At 40.1% G+C, this 20,398-nt stretch overlaps 1 protein-coding gene across 2 annotated transcripts; it reads left to right on the top strand.

Moving 5' to 3' along the window:
• The first annotated feature begins 1,840 nt into the window (after positions 1-1,840).
• On the top strand, positions 1,841-10,757 carry LOC139977418 (uncharacterized). Of its 2 annotated transcripts, none has more exons than XM_071986745.1 (5): positions 1,841-1,994; positions 4,905-5,099; positions 8,502-8,573; positions 9,927-10,049; positions 10,585-10,757. In XM_071986745.1, exons 2-5 carry the CDS (start codon positions 4,922-4,924, stop codon positions 10,605-10,607), a joined length of 396 nt encoding a protein of 131 aa, XP_071842846.1. In that variant the 5' UTR covers positions 1,841-1,994; positions 4,905-4,921; the 3' UTR covers positions 10,608-10,757. The 2 variants fall into 2 exon arrangements, with proteins under 2 accessions (XP_071842846.1, XP_071842839.1); XM_071986738.1 differs by lacking the exon at positions 1,841-1,994 and adding an exon at positions 2,173-2,218.
• Positions 10,758-20,398: the final 9,641 nt, after the last annotated feature.

The following is a 20,398-nucleotide window of genomic DNA, read 5'->3' as shown; positions in this document are numbered from 1 at the left end:
TATCATATGAGAATGATGAAACTGGCAAAACATTGTACCAGATCGCATCTAAGGACCTTCAATTGTTCAAAATTATCTCAAATGGAAGGGGGACATCACCTACCCTTAGACCCCTCCCCATATCAATCGCAAAAAGTGCTCCCCTTTCAAATTCCTAGGTCGCTGGCCCTACTACGTGTCAAAAGTGATATTCTTACATCTATAGATCAAGGGTCTGTGGTTGTTTTGATTCACACTTGAATCATCAAATATAACTGCATCGCCTCGAACACAGGTTTGACATCAGCGGGATAGTTTAGGTAATACCTCACCAAAATAACTCAGTCAGTATGTGTAAATGGAGCAACATCTGAGAAGCTGCCTCTGTTGAGTGGAGTTCCCCAAGGATCAGTACTGAGACCAGTCATCTTCACTGTATATACATCTCCACTAGGTGATATCATTCGTACCCATCAGCTAAACTATCATATGTATGCTGATGACACTCAGCTTTACCTCGTCATTGAATCCAAAATAACGGATCCAATTATCGAGGGCGTCATACTAAAGGTCCAATCTTGCATAGATTAAATTCAGTCATGGATGACCACAATCACCTAAGGCTGAACACTGATAAAACTGAAGTCCTGATTTGTGGCAGTAAACAACAATAGCAATGTAGCACAATGCAACATAAAATTTCGTCAATAAAACATCAGTCTGCCATCTTGCAGTAAGAATTGATCCTGAACTCAATATGGATGAACACATAAAGCACATCTGTAAATCAACTTATTTTCATTTGCCCAACATCAGGAAGATTAGAAGATATACCTGACTAGAAAAGCCACTGAACAGTTGGCGCACTCCCTGATAACATCTCGACTTGACTACGGTAATTCTGTGCTCTATGGAATTACAAATGTACAAATGAATAATCTGCAACGAATTCATACTTTTTAAGAAAAAGTCGCCCAGGAAAGAACCTGGGCACGAAAACCAAACTACCGAACGACTGATCCGCTCTCAACCCCAGTCCCCTCGGGACTGTGATTGTGTGATCATCGTCGGGTGTGCATCACCATTCCCCTCGAAAGGGAACAGATACTACAAATGATCTTAGCCAAAAGGCCGGGAAGCGACGAATTCATAAAACCGCCTCACGAATAGTGACAACAACTCCTAAGCTAAGTTATATAACACCAGTGCTTGAAGACCTTAATTGGTTGCCAATATCTGCCCGCAATGAATTTAAGCTGCTGCTTCTCACCTACAAGTGTTTGAATGGAATGGCCCGGATTACCTGAAGAACTTATTGAGCTAAAATCAACCATCCCGTGACTTGAGGACCTCTAACCAGGCACTTCTTAAAGTTCCAGAGGCCAGACTTTCCTTATTTGGTTCCAAGGCTTTCGTAATCGCTGCCCTACATTGTGGAACAACATCAGGAAAGCCACCTCATTTAAATGTTGCAAATCCCAGTTGAAGACATTTCTGTTTTATAAATATTTTCATCTGCGCCTTTGAACAAGACTTCCGCACTGAATTTATTGCGCATTATTAAGTGATTACATTACATTTACATTGTTATCGTCCAAACCTATCCTATATATTATTTTATTATTAATAATTTTACCGCAAACGTCCGGTATATTTTCTTGTCTACGGAACGCCTATCGTTTCCTCGAACTGAACTGTTAGTAGCAACTGGGAGCATGTGACATGACCCTCCATTGTTGGCACGTTTTCCTACTGTGGAGTGAGAGTGCCAGATTAAATTATATTCAACGATTACATCATATTAATATGTCTATATATTTAATGTATTTTACTTTTGAAACGTTTGACTCTTCCGTATGTAATCGTTGTGATGGTTTTATCAGCTACCGTGGTCGATACCGACCGCGCTTGCTAAAGGTCATCTATCACAATTATACTTGCCTTTTTGTAGTTTTGTTGAACAATCGCGGAAGCTGTCTAGCTCAGTTGCTGAGTACTTCGCTTCCTGATAAGAGGTATGTATTATTTTGTGCCATATTTACATGTAAGCTGTATGTATATATGCATTGAGTGATTGGAAGTAAAACTGCCAATGTTAGGGTTTTGCAGAGCTTTCGAGCATAGCTAGCTATTCTTCAGTGCATGATTGCCGAAAATGGCAAGGAGTAGCTGGAATTGAATTTTGTGTTATAGGAGAAGAGGGTCGGTATGGCAGTGAGTCAAAAGAGGCATACTGCAGGTTTGTTAGATTGGCAGCAGTTTTTGATAATTGTGTTATTTTATATCCGTGTCGGGTTATTTTAATCCGATTCCGGAATTGCTTTTGGTTTATGCGCGAAGGCAGGTGGTTTCTGATGTTTAAGCCCAATGGTGCAGTGGTTTTAGATTTGGTTCCCAGAAATGTTCTAGATATGCAATCCGTTCTTCCTATACTTAGTTCCTTATTTTTCCGCTTTCTGTATAAAAAGTCATGGTTTATTTAGTACTTATTCCAGCAATATTTATCTAACGCCATACTGTTATTGTATTACATCTTGTACTTTATATTTCATATATATATATATATATATATATATATATATATATATATATATATATATAGATATAGATATAGATATATATATATATAGATATATATATATATATATATGTACAGGGTTATAGCTAGGAGATTGTGAGTGCTGGTTAAATAAATTTGCGAAGCGTCGCATCTCACGGCCGGGGGTCCAGGGGCCCGCTTAAGGGTGATTTTTGCTACTTTTCAGATTTACAATTGGTAAATAACAGAAAAAGGTGACGTTATTATCATGTTTTACGGCAAGGGAAAGATAAATTTGTTACTTTTGTTGTATTTCACAAGCATTTTACTATTTTTTTGTGCCGGCCGGTGGACTGTTTATTCACTCAATGCCGGCCGGCAGGCGTGAGTGGCGGTTACCACCGGCCGCCGCCGGTCGGCGTGGCTATAACCCTGTTTATATATAAAGATATATTATATAGATATATTATATATATAAATATAGATATGTATATATATATATATATATATATATATTAAAAGCTTTCTACCACTGTCAATGAGAGCGTATTAGATATAAAAAATATAGATATATAAAATATAGATATAGATATATAATATATATATATATATATATATATATATATATTAATAGCTTTCTACCACTGTCAATGAGAGCGTATTAAGCACGTTTTGTGATTGCACCGAGCAGTGACGTAGTTACGGGGGGTGTGGGGGTGAAAGCCCCCATGAAAGCTTGTCGGCCCCCAGTCGCCCCCCATGGGATTTTGGGTGTCAAAAAAAAATTACATGTGTGAAAAATATATCATTAGTCTGAGTGGTCTCGAATCTCCATGATGACCACTCATGAAACGACCCTTCGACCGCGGACCGGCAGTATGCTATAGTTGCTGAAACAACCTGACGTGACATAGCGCATAGGCCGAGAAGACATCTACAGTAGTCGCACCGTACTGAAAACGAATGTTAACGACCTTCGAATCATAATTCCTGCTCTAATAAATACAGGCGCGTAGCCAGGGGCGAAGGGGGAGACCGCTCCCCCCCCCCCCATGAGCATATATTTGTGTACGTTTTTATGATATCACTAGTAATATCAAAATAGAAAATGCTTAGATGCAACTTGCAATGCCTGGGAAGTGCCATTTCCAGCGATCTGGAAATTTTCTGGTTTGTTTCGCGCCAACTTATGATGGCGCTTCGCTTAGATAGTTTCCAATGCCGAATCTACGGCTCTGATAATTTGCCTACAGGTTCGCCCCTCCCTTCGAAAATCCCTCTCTATACGCGCCTGAATAAATACTAATACAAACAGCCAACCAGGATCATGTTACCAGTGCACATTAACTGATCAAACAAGCTATACTATACCATTATAGAAAGGTAATTTCCAGGTACTGGAATGCCAAAGAAGATATTAAAAGTTAAAAAAATGCTGACATCATACAGGTTTCTCGCATCATTGCTCGCGTCATTGCCTCGATACTCTGTTAAGTTTTAATCGGGTTTTCACTTCTGGGACGTGCCCTGATGCTCTTAAAACCGCTAAAAAAAATGCAAGACAATACTATCGCTGAGAAATACCGGTCAATCAGTCTATCACCCTAATAATATTTCAGACCCTATCTTTGATGTCAGTTTTACATATAGTTCGGTCATTTCAGTATGTTACTTGCCTGAACGCCCAGTCAATCTGTCCTTATTTTCTACGCGCAATTTGCAGATTTGTCGAAAATGTCAATGCCGGTGTCTAACTCACAAAAGATATGTCATGGTATTTCAAAAGTAACTTACCAGACTCTTTTTTCTTTCTATTTCACTAAACTATTTGATGACCATATCAAGACATGGGATCTCAAAATAAAGGATGTTGAGAAAACTTTACAGCAGCTTACAAGGCCTGGGAAGTGTCATTTCCAACGATCTAGGAGGCCTTTTTAGCTCAGAAACTGTTGTGCGCTGCGCGCCAACTCATGGTGGCGCTCTGCTAAGATAGTAACAAGACGGCCTCCCACGAAATTTTCAGCCCCTCCCAGCGCCCCCCCCCCATTGAAAAAATCCTGGCTACGCTACGGGTACGAAGTACGCCCTGGTGCTTTTGAAACTGACAATGTATAACGAATTACCACTATTTTTTATAGGCAAGCTAAGCCGTAATTTATGAAATGAAGGTGTAGCAAGTGGTATGACAAATGCATAATAAATTAATAAAGATCCCCACACCAGAAGAAAATCCACTTCACGGCCGGTTTTGTCCTTCGGGGCCCATCAGCACAATTACCGTGGCTGAGTGGTATGGACATATGGGTCTCTGTCACGAAGGTCCAGGGTTCGATTACTATCTTCGTCTGGTATCATACCTTTTGTGAATCTTTCCCATTTATAGATACTGTACAATTACTGATGACCATGATGCGTTGTGTTACTCTCCTGCTGTTGGTGGCGACTTGCGCTTTTTGTCACCATGGAGACTCTGAAGACCACGACCACGACCACGACCACGACCACGACCACCATGCTCACGGAGATGAAGTTAGAGACATTACCTTCGTAAACAATGAGTGGTTATTTGAGTTTCACGGTAAGCCTCAAAAGAAAATTCTATAGTACAGTATGAGTTTTGCATGATATAACGGCAGTTTTCAATGTATTTCCCTTAATTTAGCTATAGTTAGGAAGGTTGGCATTCATATATACTAAATATAAATATAATCTCAAATTCAGGAGACGCACTGCCCAAACTTAACAATATGCCTGTACGATTCCTGGATGTTACATGCTTTTGGAACATTTAAAAAGAAGAAGACCTGCATGAATAAATGCCGTTGTGTTTTTACCATTTGGTAAGCCATGAGTTGAAAGTAGTTGATCTGGAATCAAGTTTGGTACTGTGTTTTTTTTTGTTTTTTTTTGGGGGGGGGGGTTGGGGGTGGTTTGGTTTATTGATTACTTGATTGAGATAGCTTAAAAGATTAACTGAGGGAATAAATCATTTTAAAGGCATTGAAGACTCGCCCCAAACCGCGTGCGGCCATTTGAAAAAGTTAACTTTCTGTTGCTTTGCAAGTGAAGTTTTTCTCTTGTCATTACAAAATGCAGACAGAATGAAACGTGATACCTTAATTGTTATCTTTAGCTGGACCTGAGATGTCCATCGCTGTATCGTTTGTACACTGTGCTGTGGGTATTGACCGCAGCTGTATGTACTGACTGTACACTAGTGTCTAATTACCGGCGGTAGCAAGCTGTGTGTGTATTTTCTGGGATCGATGGTGGTGTCTAACACTTCTGTTACACCTCATTCGAAACTAGGTCAGATTACCGGCATTAGACGTTTCTTTTTGCGCGAGTCTTCACACCCTTTAAAAGATTAACCAAGGGAATAAATCATTTTAAGTATTAAAAACGATGTTTCTAATTAAATATGCTTTTGAAGAATATGTAGAAGTCTGTTTCTTTCTAGGATTGGCTGCAAATTTTTTGAAGAAATGTCTGTGCTGTATCTAGTACCGGATGAAGTTACTGGAAATATACCTTTAAATAAAAGATAAAATAATGAAAAAAAACTGGCTGATAATGTATCAATGCTTATTTCTGCAAGGTACTTTTGTAATATTTCTATTTCTCGAAGTTTTTATTTTTTATTTTATAACATTACTATTTTATTCTGTTCTATTCTGTTCTATTCTATTATTTTCTATTCTATTCTATTATTTTCTGTTCTCTTCTGTTCTGTTCTGTTTTATTCGTTTCTATTCTATCCTACTCTATTCTATTCTGTTCTATTCTATTCTGTTCTATTCTATTCTGTTCTATTATTTTCTGTTCTATTCTATTATTTTCTATTCTGTTCTGTTCTTTTCTGTTCTTTTCTGTTCTATTCGTTTCTATTTTATCCTACTCTTTTCTATTCTGTTCTGTTCTATTCTGTTCTATTCTATATTTTCTATTCTGTTTTATTCTGTTCTGTCCTTTTCTGTTCTGTTCTGTTCTTTTCTTTTCTTTTCTATTCTGTTCTGTTCTGTTCTTTTCTATTCTGTTCTATTCTATTATTTTCTATTCTATTCTATTCTGTTCTATTCTATTATTTTCTATTCTGTTTTATTCTGTTCTGTTCTTTTCTATTCTTTTCTGTTCTATTCTGTTTTGTTCTATTCTGTTCTGTTCTATTCTGTTCTATTATTTTCTATTCTGTTTTATTCTGTTCTATTCTGTTCTGTTCTTTTCTGTTCTGTTCTTTTCTATTCTGCTCTGTTCTTTTCTGTTCCATTCTGGAATATTAACCGATAATCCAGGTTTTTCGACCGATAATCAGGTTTATCGATCGATATATCAACAAAAAAATATGAAATCCATGCATAAAGGTTGGATTATCAACTGATAATCCAAACTTTTTTATGAATTTCTGGTTTTTCGACCGATAATCTTGGATTTTCACCGGTAGTCCAGGTTCTGCTACCGATAATCAAGGTTGTTCGCCAAAAATCAAGTTATTTACGGTCACTTTATTTTTAAATTTGGGGAATAAACAGGTTTTCAAAGAAACGGTAGACTCATAATTAGGAAACGCTTTTAACTCAACTCGAACTCTACAGATCATCAAATTAAAAGTATTTAAAAGAAATATGACAACAACAAAACCAAACATTTACCTGTCTTTTATTTTCCTAGTAAACAAATGAACCGTCCACATTTTAGTGATTTCCCCCTTTTTTTTCCTTTTTTTTTATTAACTCTGACGTTGCATCTTGCGCAGCTGCTTGACCTTTTGACATTGTAGCAACAATCAAACAATCGTTGTTTTCTTGGAATTCGGGAAGCACAGACAATCGCGATACTACGTGCACGTGTGGGTTGAAAAGTTTAACCACTGCACAGTCACGGTGATTTACCAGAAAACAGGTGATATTTTACACGATTCTCTTCATAACGTCTGCCAATCTTCAGACACAGGATATCAGAAGTTAAATCAAAACAACATTTGACTGATTTAACAGAGAAAGGATGGCAGTTCAAAGAATTCCTGGCTTCTTCTTCTTCTTCTTCTCAGAAAGACGTAGATTAAGAATATACCCGCGTAGCTTTTTCAAAATACGTGATATTTATTCATCACTGACTCGCGCTACGAAGGCCAAAAAAAAAAAAGCACAGAACTTGAAAGTATTCATAAAGGTCATTTTAGTATTGCCCCCCCCCCCCCATCATAACCGAACATGCTAAGTATGAACATGAACATGCGGAGTATGAATGAATGTTCTCAGAATTACTGTCCCAGAGATTCTGATATTCCCAAATAATATATAGATACTGAGGAGTGTTAACTGGGATACTGAGGAGTATTAACTTTAAATAGATATCTGTCGTCACACAATGTAAAAGCTTACATGGAAGATAAACAAATATTCCTTCGGCACGGTGAGTTGAAAATTCCCATATCAATATCGTGTTCCTAACTCAAGATATGGTCGATTGAATGTAACTAGTACTTTGACTGGCTAAACCTTCAACTACTCCAGGATGCTGGTGACCTGTGATGCCATCTGGGCAAATGCTCTTCAAAAGTTTGAATGAGGTTATATATGAATAGTGTTCTTCTTGATTGTGATTATCCCTGATAAATCTGGAATGTTTGTTAAGCTGTCAACGTTCTCTGTATCTGTAATTTCATCTAATATTGATCCTAGTATTTCGTAGAAATATTCATTTTACTCTGTGGATATATGATTGAAATATTATAGAGGGGAAAATAGATACAGTGCCCTGACGGAATCATTCACTCTACGGTTGCCAGATGCATTTACAAAATATCACGAAATTTGAAGGTTGGAAAAAAAACCCTACACCGTCAATGTTAATATATGTACTTGTGTGATATCTTAAGGATTACGAATTGGTAGAAAAAATCTATACCGAATTATGTGAGTTGGCATTAAATTTAAGTTTGTAAAAGTGCTGATTTAATTTTTTGTATCATCTTTCGTAGCTCCTGAGGGTGAAAATTTTGACGAGGTCCAATTTTTTGTCGGGTCTTTAACTGGAACTGACAATGACGGAGGTAAGTAATGTCGCCCAGTGGTTATTGCTACTCTCTAAGTTTGATCTAAAATCGGTGACATCCCTTTGTTCCGACGTCTCTATGTTGCGACGTCTCTACGTTCCGACAAAAAGAAAAACAATTCGGAGCATTTTTATTTCATCCCAAATTGTGTTTGTACCAAGAAAAGTAGTTTTGTGACCCCAATATTTTTTGACCAAATTTTTTGGGGGACTTTTTTTTCGGACCAAATTATTTGAGACCAAAATTTTGTTCACGAAAAAAAAATGTGACCCAAAGTTTGTTATGACCCAATCAGTGCTTGTGACCCGAAATATTTTGGGACCAAAATCGTTTTTGGCCAATTCAATTTTCGAATAAAATGTGTTTAGATTTAGACCAAAACTATTTTGTAGGCCTACCATTTATTTGAGGGGGGGGGCAGTGGCCTGCGCAAATGGGGGCAATAGCCATGCCTCGCTCAACCTCGGGGCTCAGTCGGGGGAATTTGAAAACAAATTAAGTAAGTGGTGGGGAAGGGGGAAGGGATGCCAGTCGGGGGAATTGGGTACTTGGCCCCACCACCCATGAAATCGTGCAGACGCCACTGGCCGGAAACCTGAAAATTGTTAGGGTCCTAATTTTTATCGGACCATAATTTTTAAGGCTGTTTTGGGGGGTTTATAGTCTTGTATCATTCATGGTCATCGATGTATGTCATTTTTGAATTTTCTTTATATACCTCCAAGTTAAGTACAACTTAATATACTGATACATTTTACTGGCTTTTTCTCTTACCGTATGTATGTACCGTTTGATCTTCATGTTTATATCTGATTCTTGCAAATATACAACAACAAGTCGCGCCGCTTGCAGTATTCTTTTTTGGTCCCAAAGTTTGGTCCAAAGAATTTTTGTCCACAAAATTTGTAGTACAAACAAATTTCGGGTCACAAGCAATTTTTGGTCACAAGCACTGTTTGGGTCACAACAAATTTTGGGTCACATTTGTTTTTCTTTGGGGGGGGGGGGACCAAATCCATTTGGGTTCAGGGTCAACGATTAGGGTGTGGATGGCATTGTATGGTAAAGGGACAAATCAGGTCAGGAAATTATTTCCGTCCACCAGACTTACCAACCCTCCCCCCCCCCCCCATGAATGTAGCCGTGCATTTAAGAGTGTAGTCTTCCGAACAGGATCCATGTGAGATAATTGTCCCATTGCCAAGGGGACGGTGGGGGACCTGACTCTCTCGAAGACAGTCCAGCGGTGACACCCATGTAGGGGGCTGCATGGTGCATGGGTGTCACCGCTGGTCTGTCTTTTCGCTTATCTGGGTTTTAACGATGAAATCTTCGTATTTTTTTTTATAGAGCCGTGGAGCTACACGTTTCCAGCCTCTACCTTCAACTTTTGCGACGAAATTAACCTTTTAATTGAGGGCAAAATTGGTACGACCTTTCGTGAAGAATATCACGATGATGTAACATTGCCAGGTAAGAACATCACTACCATATAGTCTATCTTTGTTGTATAAAACTGTGTTTACGTTGGTAGTTTTCTCATTTAGTGGCGTGCATGACTCGATTCATGGCCACACCTTCTATAGTCAGTCTGGGGGAAACGTTCAAGAATTTGCGGGTGTACACCCCACCCTTCCCCCCCCCCAAAAAAAATCAAACCTTATTAGCAGAACCTTGTGTTCAGGGCTATATACAGCTAATTTATGGTCTAAATATACATATGATGCCTCCTCTCAAACACACATACCCCAATACCATAAATCCCTCATTCTCCTCTGGTACTTATTGTAATGTTCAGACCCTGCCTGAATCAGTCGAGGCGAATTTTGGATTCCAACTCATTCTCCCCCCCACCCCTCCCCCACCCTTTTTTTGAAAACCTGTGCACGCCAGTGATTCTCGTAGCTGTATTCAGTTTATTGGTGTTCTGACGACCAGAATAAAAAATCATAACTGTCTGTGTTGGTAAGTTTGTTGGTATGTTTTTTTTTTCTTTCTTTCTTTGAAGATGCAAACGGTGAGGAATGTTAAGGGGTCCGCTAGATGACCATGACCGAACAACAAAACAGTGAAACGACTCTGTCTGCAGAAAACGAACTGAAAGCTACAATCTTGAAAAAAAGTTGGGCACTTACTATGTCTTCTTTATAAAATAAACATCAGCAGTTTTTTTTTTTTTTTCATCTCGACCAATCTTGGTGAAGACAAAATCTCCCATGTAAAACGAAAAAAAATATATACCGGCGTTTTTGGGGGTATACATTCTATATTCTACAACCACGCATACACATTTGAAAGGTCAGCAGTAATGGCCACAATGCTAGTGTTCTAAACTTGCTAGAAGTTTGGAAAAGTAGTCTTCTGCAGGGTTTCACGGCCCTCCAATATATTCCCGGATATTTTTGAGGGGGTGTTTAGAAAATATCTCAATGAAGCAAAAATACTTGGTATGTGGAATTACAATGCTTGCTGAAGTGTGAACATCAGTGACAATTCGTTTGGCTTTTTCTAGCTTATTTGCGGGTGTTACTAATGGCCTGTAAGTTTACGCAGCTTCATCTGTATAAGCATTAACCTGTTATATATAGCTCTGTAGCTGAATAAAGATATAACATGTGGGTACACCTGGACATCATTAAAACCGAGAATGAACATTTACTTTCGTAACAACTTCCTGTAGATGTTTAGCAATGAATGTGTTGTGTGGTACATGACAAGACATCAGTCTAATAAACAACAGTATATACCATAAAGCAGAACGTTTTGTTTTATTCGTCATTTCAATTTCATAACATCTCTGCGGTCTATATTGCTCTACGCTATCTGCTATGGTAACAACTTCCTGTTGACGTTTAGGATGCTAAGCTATTAAGTGCGTTCAACTGGCAACTCCGAGACGCTCTGCACTAGTCCGGAAAGCGTTCGATTGGTCTATAGGTCTCGCACCAGAATTAATTGTTCTATTGACTTATACACTAAACTCGTCACTTTCAAGACCTGCCAATGCATAGATAGAAGTTTTCAACTGGCATATCCTACCCACCACATGATAACTGAGATCTTGGTCTATCATGGCGCTTGCAAACTTCCACATCATAACCGTTTAGATTTTGAGCTAGAAGAGGAGCAAGTTTAGTTTAGCATACTGAATTCCCACCCTTCCATCTGCTCGCTCGGAGTAATATCAACATTTAACCAAAGATTTTCTAAAAGGGTTTATATCACCTTCGATCCTCCCTATTTTCACACAATTTGTACTTTAAATTATGCTCTTTCATATAAAGGCAAAACAAACGATGACAGTAACTGATAACATGCTTAAACAAGCTTTACCTCAATGTCATGAAAGGTCATCTATCTAAAAGATGAAAAGCATTTTTAACCGAAATAAAAAGATGTGGTCACCCGCAGCTAAGATCGAGAAAAGTTTCATTTGCGAGTTGAAGAATCTAATTTAATCAACCGATTCTGTTAGGTTTTAGCCTTCTTCTGCGAAAAGAATTTTCAATAAATGTTCTGATGTTCTAAGCCTTACAAGACAAAAAGCGTGGATTATTGAATCTTACTTCCAGTAACATTTAAATATTAAAACAAATTCTAGGATGTTGTTACACCCAACTTTTTCAGCATTAAGCGCACTAACTGTCTAACGTGTAGACGTGTGTATTTAATCTTCACAATAAACAAAAACTGTTACTTTGAACCGTAAAGGCTTTACGACATCCTATCTGGAACTGTTTAAAAGTGCAGACCAAGCATATAGTTTTAGTAGTTTTGCATCACATGAATGGGTTGTATATGGTACATCATTGCCAGGGGCGCATCCAGGATTTTCTAACCCGGGGGGGGGGGCGCGAATTACTATCTAAGCGGAGCGCCACCATTGGTTGGCGCGGAGCGTACAAGAAAATTTCTGGTTTTGATAACCCCCAGATCACCGGAAATGGCACTTCTCGGGCTTGAAAATGACCAACTAGATGTACACTTTTACCTGAGAACCATTTCCCAAAAGTTTTGTTTTCATCCATAACCTTTTTGAAGATTGTCACCAGTCACACATCATGTTCGACCTCATCGCATATCCTGTGGATCATTGATTTTGTATAGGTGATTCTACGTCGCGGCCCACAATACCCGAAAGCCCCACTTTTCAAGGTTTTAAGCCCATTATTTGTTCAGAATGTTGGTCAGGAAATTTTTGAAAATCCAGACACAGTTAATTTATTGGTGTACAAACATTAAAACCTCTTATAACGGTTATTATAAACTTGGTTGAAGGTAATGAAAAATAGCAGATATTTCCGATATCAGATTTCAGATATTTCGAAACCGAACACTACACGCAATGGCGTAGGAGGCGGGGCTACAACCCCCCCCCCCCCCAACCAAATTTGTTTTCCCTGAAAATTCGGGCAATATGCTGAGAATTTTTCGGGCACCTACTGAAAGAAAAATTAATTGCAATGATGTAGCTTAAGGAGTGAATGGTTTAAAAATGATCTCCTTGGTAGTTAAAATAAAGTTCTAAGCTTGTCCAACTAATTCGCCACTACTAATGTAAAAGAGAGTTTGACATAATTGGACCCCCATGCTTTTTCTCCATCTACATAAGACATTTCGTTGTTTACATTAGCATCCGGTGGTATACTGCGCAACTTTTACGGACCGTACGGTACACGATGGCATGCGATGTAATCAGTGGCGGAGATTTCTTGTCAGAAGTGGGGGGTTGCAGGCCATTGATGAAATAAAAAGTCATAACTGCTGGCTCACTATCTAATTTTTTGGCAAATATTGCCTCCCAGATTGCAGTAAATGGCACTGCCCAGGCCTTGAAAAGCTGCATTTAACGAGGGGCGTATGCAGGATTTTCTAACCCTGAGTGCGCGTATTACTATCTAAGCGGAGCGCCACCATTGGTTGGCGCGCAGCGTACAAGCAAATTTCTGGTTTTGGTACCCCCAGATCACCGGAAATGGCACTTCTCGGGCTTGAAACTGACCAACCATATGTACACTTTTGCTTGAGAAACAAGTTTTTTCCAAATACTTTTTTCTCATCTATAACCTTTTTGAAGATTGTCACCAGTCACACATCATGTTCGACTTCATCACATATCCTGTGGATCATTGCTTTTGTAGGTGATTCTTCATCGCGGCCCACAATATCCGTCAGCCCACTGTTCAGAATTTGAAAATTCACAATTCTCGTGAATAAATTCACTTCAAAACATACCCATAATGTTGCACAAAATATCATCTACGGACAACCTATATAGAAAAACCTCCTTCAAACCCTAACAGACGGGTCAAAATTGCACGAGTGTATGATAAAGTATGATGAAGAATGTTGGTTAGGGAATTTTCGAAAATTCAGACGGCTACTAAAAAATTTCGTTGAAGGAAATAAAAATATACCAGATATTTCCGAAACCGAACCCTACACACATCGACAGTTTTGAGCATGGGCGCAGATCAGTCTTGGATAATGGTGGAGACGCGTGTTTGTTCTATGACACTATCTAAGCGGAGCGCGACCATGGGTTCGCGCGTAGCGTACGATTTTTTGGGCAAATATACCTCCCAGATCGCCGGAAATAACACTTCCCAGACCTAATGATGCTCCTAAACCTCCTTAAGTTTTAGATCTCATGGCTTAGAAATTTAGTTTGGAGAATACTACATGGGCGTCTGCAGAAAATGAATCAGGGGACAAATAATCCAAGTAGACTTTTGTATATGATGGGTCTGGGGTCCTCTCCCAGAAAACAAATATAGACTGCCGCAAATGCGATTTCCGTCCTATATTTAACAACTGTGGATAAAATACAATAAAATGAGAACTGCTGCATGTCATTTGCACAATGCTGGATCAAACTGCGCCAAAGTTCAATACAGGGGAACTTGAAATGCAGCTGTTGGTCAAGACAAATTGGTGGGGACACATCCTGCTGTCCTCACCAGGATCTGCGCCCATGGTTTGGAGGCTGTTTATCGTGGAACGCCATTTTCATGCTCACAGATAGGATGTGATGTCTGCTGTTTGCTTTACAAATTCGAATTATTCTGTCACTATTCCTCTTTCTCTTCCCGTTTTCTTGCCGTATTTTCTACTCCATCCTTTTCTCCTTTTCTCTCTTTCTTCTTTTTCTTTTCCTTCCTTCACCTCGTTGAAGTTGGCAAGTGTATACAGTTCCAAAGCTATTCAACAGCAACAAAACGTTATTTTGTGTATGTCTGTTGTGGGGTGAAGTTAGCGCTATGAGCTACAAGTTCCAATGCGCAAGGTGGGGAAAGGGGCTAGAAATAATGTGTGGGTCAATTCTAACTCGGTTTTCGGTCGTTAATTGTTGATGTAGCCTACTAGGTAAAAGGTTGAAATGACTTTAACAATTTCAAATTTAATAATTTGATTTATTATGCCATTTGGAGCACATAACATAGGCTATAACAGAACATTACTGGCAAAAACTAGGGGGTTGATTGTGTGGGCCAACCCCCCCCCCTCTTCAAAAAGTGGGGGGTTAAAACCCCCAACCCCCCTGTTTCTCTGCCACTGGATGTAATAACCGATGCTTGCTTATATCATATTGACATAAACATGTTGAACGCGCGGAGCGCGCGAAAAACTTTGGTTATATTTTGCTGCCGTTACAGCCCAAAAATCTAATTGGGCTCCTACGCCTTTGACTACACACATCGACAGTTTTGAGACTGATATGGTGTTATATCTGTTCTTTGTTTTACAAATCGTGTATCGAGTATTTTGCCAAGGGAGGGGCGAAGTCTGTAGGCAAACTACCTAAGCGTAGTGCCCCCATGAGTTCGCGCGAAGCGTACAAGAACATTTTGGCCGAAAATGCATCCCAGATCGCTGGAAATGACACTTCCCAGGCCTTGTAAGTTGCATCTAAGCATTTTCTGTTTTGAAAATAACTAGCGATATCATAAAGAAAATTTGCTCGGGGGGGGCGGTCGCCCCCTTCCCAAATTGCGTCATGTTTCCCGACGACTCGGTCGAGTTCAAGACCAGCCACAGTTGGTTATGATAGACCATATATAGATACATTAGTGAGAGATGAAAAATGGAAACGTCAAAAATGGAGTTGTCGGTGTAAAAGGTAGGGTGAGGCGCACGTCCCCTCCGTAATCCTCGATCTGTCACTGGCTACCCTGTGTATATAATAGGGATCAGCGCTGTAATTATGACTGTTCCTCTTTCTCTTCCCGGTGTCTTGGCGTTTACCTTTACCCCTCCTTTTCTCCTTTTTCTTTTTTTCTTATTTTCCTTTTCCCTTCCTTCCTCTCGTCCTTTTCTTCTTTTCCCCTTTTTTTCTTCTCTTTTTTCTCTCCTCTTTTTCTTACCCGGGGGGCGCGCGCCCCCAACGCCCCCCTGGATACGCGCCTGGATTTGCATTAGTCTAATAAACAACGGTATGTCTACTATCAAGCAAAACATGAATTCACTGTTCGTTTCATTTCATAACATCGCAGTCTAATTGCTACGCGGCTCACATTAGTGAAGTTAAAACTTCCCATTGCAGTTTGACGTCGCCAGGTCCGGATACAGGGATTATTTCTGTTTTTTTTTTTTTTTTTGGCGTTATATGAGAGGAGGCCGGTGGGTTTACAATCACCCTCTTTATTTTACCCCCACCGATACAAAAACTTAGCAGTAGTCATTAAAACAAACTTTCTTGTAGACATAATCATAGATCTTAATTATAGCCAAAATATAGCATCAAAAAGTACCATTTGACGTCTAGAATTTATTTTCTTCTGGGTGAGGACCCAAAAATCCGGAGTCGCCTTCAACGTCCTCCATGTCACATCCATTCCTTTTTGGTTATTATGCCGAAGGCCGGAGTCAGTAACCTTTGCGATCGTGCGGGCCAGTGTGGGTGGGTGCGTGCGTGTGCGTGTGTGTGCATGTATAGGCCCTCACAAATGGTGACAGGAACAAAATAAATTCCTGTCACCAGTTTTCGAACAATAGAGTGAATATGTTTAGGCATCGGAAATACTAAAAACGTTTTCATTTCCTGTTTTTTTTTGGGGGGGGGGGGTAAATCCTGGCTAATCCACTGTCTTTAGCGTGATTTGGTGACCGAATTTGTCAGATTTGCACTTGTGGCACATAGGGACGTCGCTAGCCACGTCGCAGGGACTATAATATTCAGTTTCTGGGCCCCTGTTTTTGCATTCTTCATATAAACGGCGATTAATATATTCATTGTGCACCGTTATAGTTTCACGGCTTCATCCATGCATGTTGCCATCGTTATTGACACCGGATCCCGCAGCTGTGAATCCTGACTCCCAGTGACCACCTCCTCCTCCCTACCTCCCCCCCCCACCCTCCCCACCCCCATCGTCAGTCGGGAGAAAACGTTCAGTCGGGCAATTATTTTTACAGTCAGTCTGGGAAGTACAAGACACCTCCTCGTTGTGTTTATATTAATTATATACATTATTTATAGTCTAAATATGGCTTAGAATGCACCATTTTGACTTCTCAACTTTTATTGTTATTGTCTGGGGGAGGACCATAGACCCCCATTGATGGTTTTAGCGACCCCAGTGTCACACCGCCTCCTTCATCAAATCCTAAATCTATACCTCTGTCGCTTTCCATAACGGTTTCGGCCACTACGCCTATCTAAGTCAGTCGGGGAAGTAATGAATTTGTCCCCTACCCCTTTACCGGACTTGCGCACGCCACTGCCCTTTTCTCTATTGTCAAGCCTGGTGGCACAACGATACAACCATTATTCTTCAACTTTTTACGATTTTGCGATTTCTGCTTGTGTTTTCGCTGGCGATACTGCCGTGGGAAGTCATGGAAAAATATAAGCATAGGTCAAAGGCTTATCATGCCCTTTCCTTCTGGGGACTCTGGTTGCGGATGTTGTTGTAGTTGTATGCTGGTATGCTGTATCTTACATTATAGATACCACATTAGATGATATTACTAACCCCTGTTCAGGAAACTCGCACGTGATCGAATCATGTTATCATGATGTCAAAGGTCATTTAGGATAACAGTGAACATATCTTATAGGACTGACATTGTAACAGGAAGCTCGATCCATCCAATAACGTGACATATTTATGAATCCCTGTAGCTGCTGTGTGTTGTTGTCAAGGACTTTTTCAGTAAACCTTCGACCACTGCAATTTGTCTATTTTCCATTTGTTTCTGTTCTTGCCTTTTGACTTTCATAATGTCAGTTTGAGCGTACATGATGTTCAAATTATAGAACCACTTGGTCCTTTGTCATGCCTAGAAGATGGGGGTACACGAGATACGATTGAAAACTTCAACCCGGGCAATAGGCAAACAAAACCAAAGTTATGAGTCCACCTCCTTAGTTTCATGTTTGTGTATCAGCTTTACCATACCAGCATTTTGGGGCAAACTCCCTAATTGCCCCCCCCCATTATTAAAACCACACCCCACCCCTCCCCGTCCCTTTACAAGTTACCAGGAACGTGTTATACGTACGTGGTCATAATCAAATCACGATGTACCGGCGCACTGAAGCAGGGTAATCCATCCGAAGCAGGAAACCCATTCCTATAACAATGGCATGTCTTTAAACCCTTTCCGAAACTTTTGTGAATACTTTATGCCTTTGTTCAATAATTAACACATCGAGTCAGTCCACTGTCAACCCCCTTTATTCAAAGTCAGTTAGTTTGGGACCTTTACAATCTCCTAGGTCCAAATTCTAGAGACTTTTGTTTATAGTCTTTTACCAACGAATGAACCTAAAGCCCCCCTCTTCCACCCCATCCCCCTTTACAATCTCCTAAGTCCAAATTCTAGAGACTTTTGTTTATAGTCTTTTACCAACGAATGAACCGAAATCCCCCCCCCCTCTTCCACCCCATCCCCCATCAACACCAATTGCACTTAAAGCATGGCTATTAGTATGAATACAACAGCATGACTTACGAGTACAAGTAAAATTCCCTTTTGTACAGTGGCGGAGCGTCCACACAGTCAGGGGAGCGGATCCCCCCCCCCCTGACGGACTCAAATGGAATGCTGGCGCCCTTTTCAGCTATTTATCACTTTTTACTTATTCGCGATTATTGACTTTGTTTTGCGCTCTCATCTACCTATTGACATTTGTCACAATTTGTTTGTGTAATTTTCTGACAAAATGCTCTAACGTACGGGGGTCTTTAATTTATCGGCACTTAATTCCGTTGTACGAAACTATTTCCAAGAACTGTACAGGGTTTTCGATCTATATTTTTCGAAAACATGAGCACTAACAAAGATACCACAGAGATTGTGATGAAGTGCATGTACTTTGGCGATGACACCTATTTATTCTTCGTTTCTCTGCAAATTAGCAAGGCCCGGAAAGGGTCATTTCCGGCGATCTAGGGAGTATCTTTACTCAAAAAATGTGTGTACGCTCCGCGCCAACCTGTGGTGGCGCTCCGCTTAGATAGTGTCGAAAGCGCCCCTACAGGCCATTCTCGCCCCCCCCCCGCCCCTGACCAATACCCCTAGCTCCGACACTGCTTTTGTGTGGGTACGACTACCAACTCAAGGACTGAAGAACGAGTAGAATTCCCCTTGCAATGAGTATACTCGAGTACGAGCACAAGGCCGTAAGTACGAGTGGAAGTACTTAATTTTGCATTTATTCCTGCACTCAACTATTGAAAATTATCCACAGAGAACTGAGTACGAGTTGATACACAGGTAACTATGTTACAATACGAGTACGGGTAGGGTCTCGATCACTGCACTGCAAATGTCCTGATTTTCCACAAAGTTTCATTTTGCGTTGAACTTTGTCCCAAATTTTTGACGCCATGGATTCCACTTCACCGTTATAGACTTCTGGAAAAATAAGGTAAATGGACCATAGTCTGTTTGTATAGCCCACAAACCTACAAAAATCACAGAAGGAACGACCTCAACTATTTTACGACCACCCGATGTTGAGTACTGTTCTGTTGTTCTGTATCGCTCCCCCCCCCCACCCCACCCCACCCACCCCCTCACCACGCCCTCCCAGCTCCGTTAAATAACACACAGCAACAGAAGACACGGAGCAGGCAGAGGCAACAGAGCACATGTAGATCACACGTAGATCACACGTAACAGATCACATGTAGCAGATCACATGTAGTGTACTATTTATTTAAGTATGGTTTATAAGGACTCCGAAGATTAAACAGAATTCGCCGAAAAAAAAAAATTGCAAAGTCTAGAGACGACCAAGCTGGTATACAATTCAATGGCCTACAAATGAAACCAAACAAACATACGAAAGAGAGAGAAGAGGTTGAGAGAGAGGGAGGTGTGGAGGGGGGGGGGGTGGAGAGAGAGAAAGTTTGCTAAGTATTTATTAGACCCTTTTTGTTTTTGGTACTGGTTCCTATACGGACACTATTTGCTAATGATTATAACTATACATAAACAGACCTATTAGATTAAGCGCTGTCCGGTAATGCAAATGACATGGCTTGGTGAGAATTGTGCTAATTAACTGTTCTTAAAATAAACAAAAACTGTTAGCAAACTTCTTATCTATTAAAGAGCCGATGTAAGAGAATGTGTAAAAGTAAGTGGGCCTGATGATGTTTCGATCCTATAAGCAGGATCTTCTTCAGAGGCTGAGGGCCTGCCTCTTCAACCCCTGAAGAAGATCCTGCTTATAGGATCGAGACATCAGGTCCATTTGTGTTTACAAAATTAACTATTCTTAGTAGATGACGTCAACTTTATTCTTTCTCTTTTTGACATAATGCCAGATGCGTTTGTAGAGAAACGGAAGGAATTTGTGTATTACCTTA

The sequence above is a fragment of the Apostichopus japonicus genome, chromosome 2, assembly GCF_037975245.1.
Source record: "Apostichopus japonicus isolate 1M-3 chromosome 2, ASM3797524v1, whole genome shotgun sequence".
Lineage (NCBI taxonomy): Eukaryota > Metazoa > Echinodermata > Holothuroidea > Aspidochirotida > Stichopodidae > Apostichopus > Apostichopus japonicus.
Note: the sequence above shows the minus strand (reverse complement) of the source record. Positions and strands in the feature narration are given on the sequence as shown.

Coding starts and splice junctions, on each gene's coding strand:
- LOC139977418 (XM_071986738.1), top strand. CDS start 2,188: ATGGCAGTGAGTCAAAAGAGGCATACTGCAG. Junction 2,219..4,904: donor TCAAAAGAGGCATACTGCAG/GTTTGTTAGATT, acceptor TCCCATTTATAG/ATACTGTACAATTACTGATG. Junction 5,100..8,501: donor GTGGTTATTTGAGTTTCACG/GTAAGCCTCAAA, acceptor CATCTTTCGTAG/CTCCTGAGGGTGAAAATTTT.